This window comes from Bison bison, unplaced genomic scaffold, assembly GCF_000754665.1.
Source record: "Bison bison bison isolate TAMUID 2011002044 unplaced genomic scaffold, Bison_UMD1.0 scf7180017846039, whole genome shotgun sequence".
NCBI lineage: Eukaryota > Metazoa > Chordata > Mammalia > Artiodactyla > Bovidae > Bison > Bison bison.
Window position 1 is genome coordinate 1 of NW_011476612.1, and position 738 is coordinate 738.

Below are 738 nucleotides of genomic sequence, written 5' to 3' on the forward strand. Positions count from 1 at the left end.
GAAATCCAACCCAGCTCCCAGCGCCCCGGGCGGGGAAGCCTGGAGTGACCACCCTACCCCATCCCGTCTCCACCTCACCTTGCAGGGCTGGCCTGGGAGCAAAGGACACACCGCCCGTTCTCCAGGCCCACCGGGCGGGGGAGGGGCTGAGGTGAAGCAGCGGCTTGCAGCCCGCTGGGCCTGTAGGGCCTCCCTGGCCTCCATTTACCCGTCTGTACAGTGGGCATCACACCCCCACCATCACAGCATTGAAGAAGCTCGTGGGGCCAGTCTAGGGGGCAGCTGGGGCCACGTCTGGGCCCTGAGGGGACTCCACATCCTGGGCACACTCAGGCCCCAGAGCCCTGCTCGGGGGAAGCTGACAGAGAACCCATGAACCAGAGTGAGGGGCTGGGCGCTTACAGCCTTCCGCGGGGGGCCCTCCGTGCCCCCATCTTTCCGCTGGACGGTACGGTTTGTGCTGACTGGAGACAGCGGCTGTCCCCGGGCCGGGCCGGGTGCGGGCTGGATGGGCTGGGTCGGGGCCTTCTTTCCAGACGGCTCCTCACTGGCATTAGACGACGGCCTTTTGACACCGGCCGTGCGCTCAGCTGGCATGAGACACGGGGTCAGGGCCCAGGCCCCTCATGCTGGCTCTGAGAGTCCAGCCACCCTCTTCCCCACCCAGTGTGGGTTCCCTGGAGGTGCCAGTGCCAGTGCGGGAGCTGGGGTGGGGGTGTATGGGTGGGGGCCTGGGTG

At 67.9% G+C, this 738-nt stretch overlaps 1 protein-coding gene across 1 annotated transcript in view; it reads right to left on the reverse strand.

The window, feature by feature from the left end:
* Positions 1-57: 57 nt before the first annotated feature.
* The window catches only part of LOC104987416, a gene marked incomplete at its 5' end in the record, with an annotated part of 25,669 nt that continues 24,988 nt past the window's right edge, over positions 58-738 (reverse strand). Inside the window, one exon of the mRNA XM_010838310.1 lies at positions 58-590. Coding sequence (XP_010836612.1) covers positions 241-590 — 350 coding nt within the window. The remainder of the gene's footprint in view (positions 591-738) is intronic.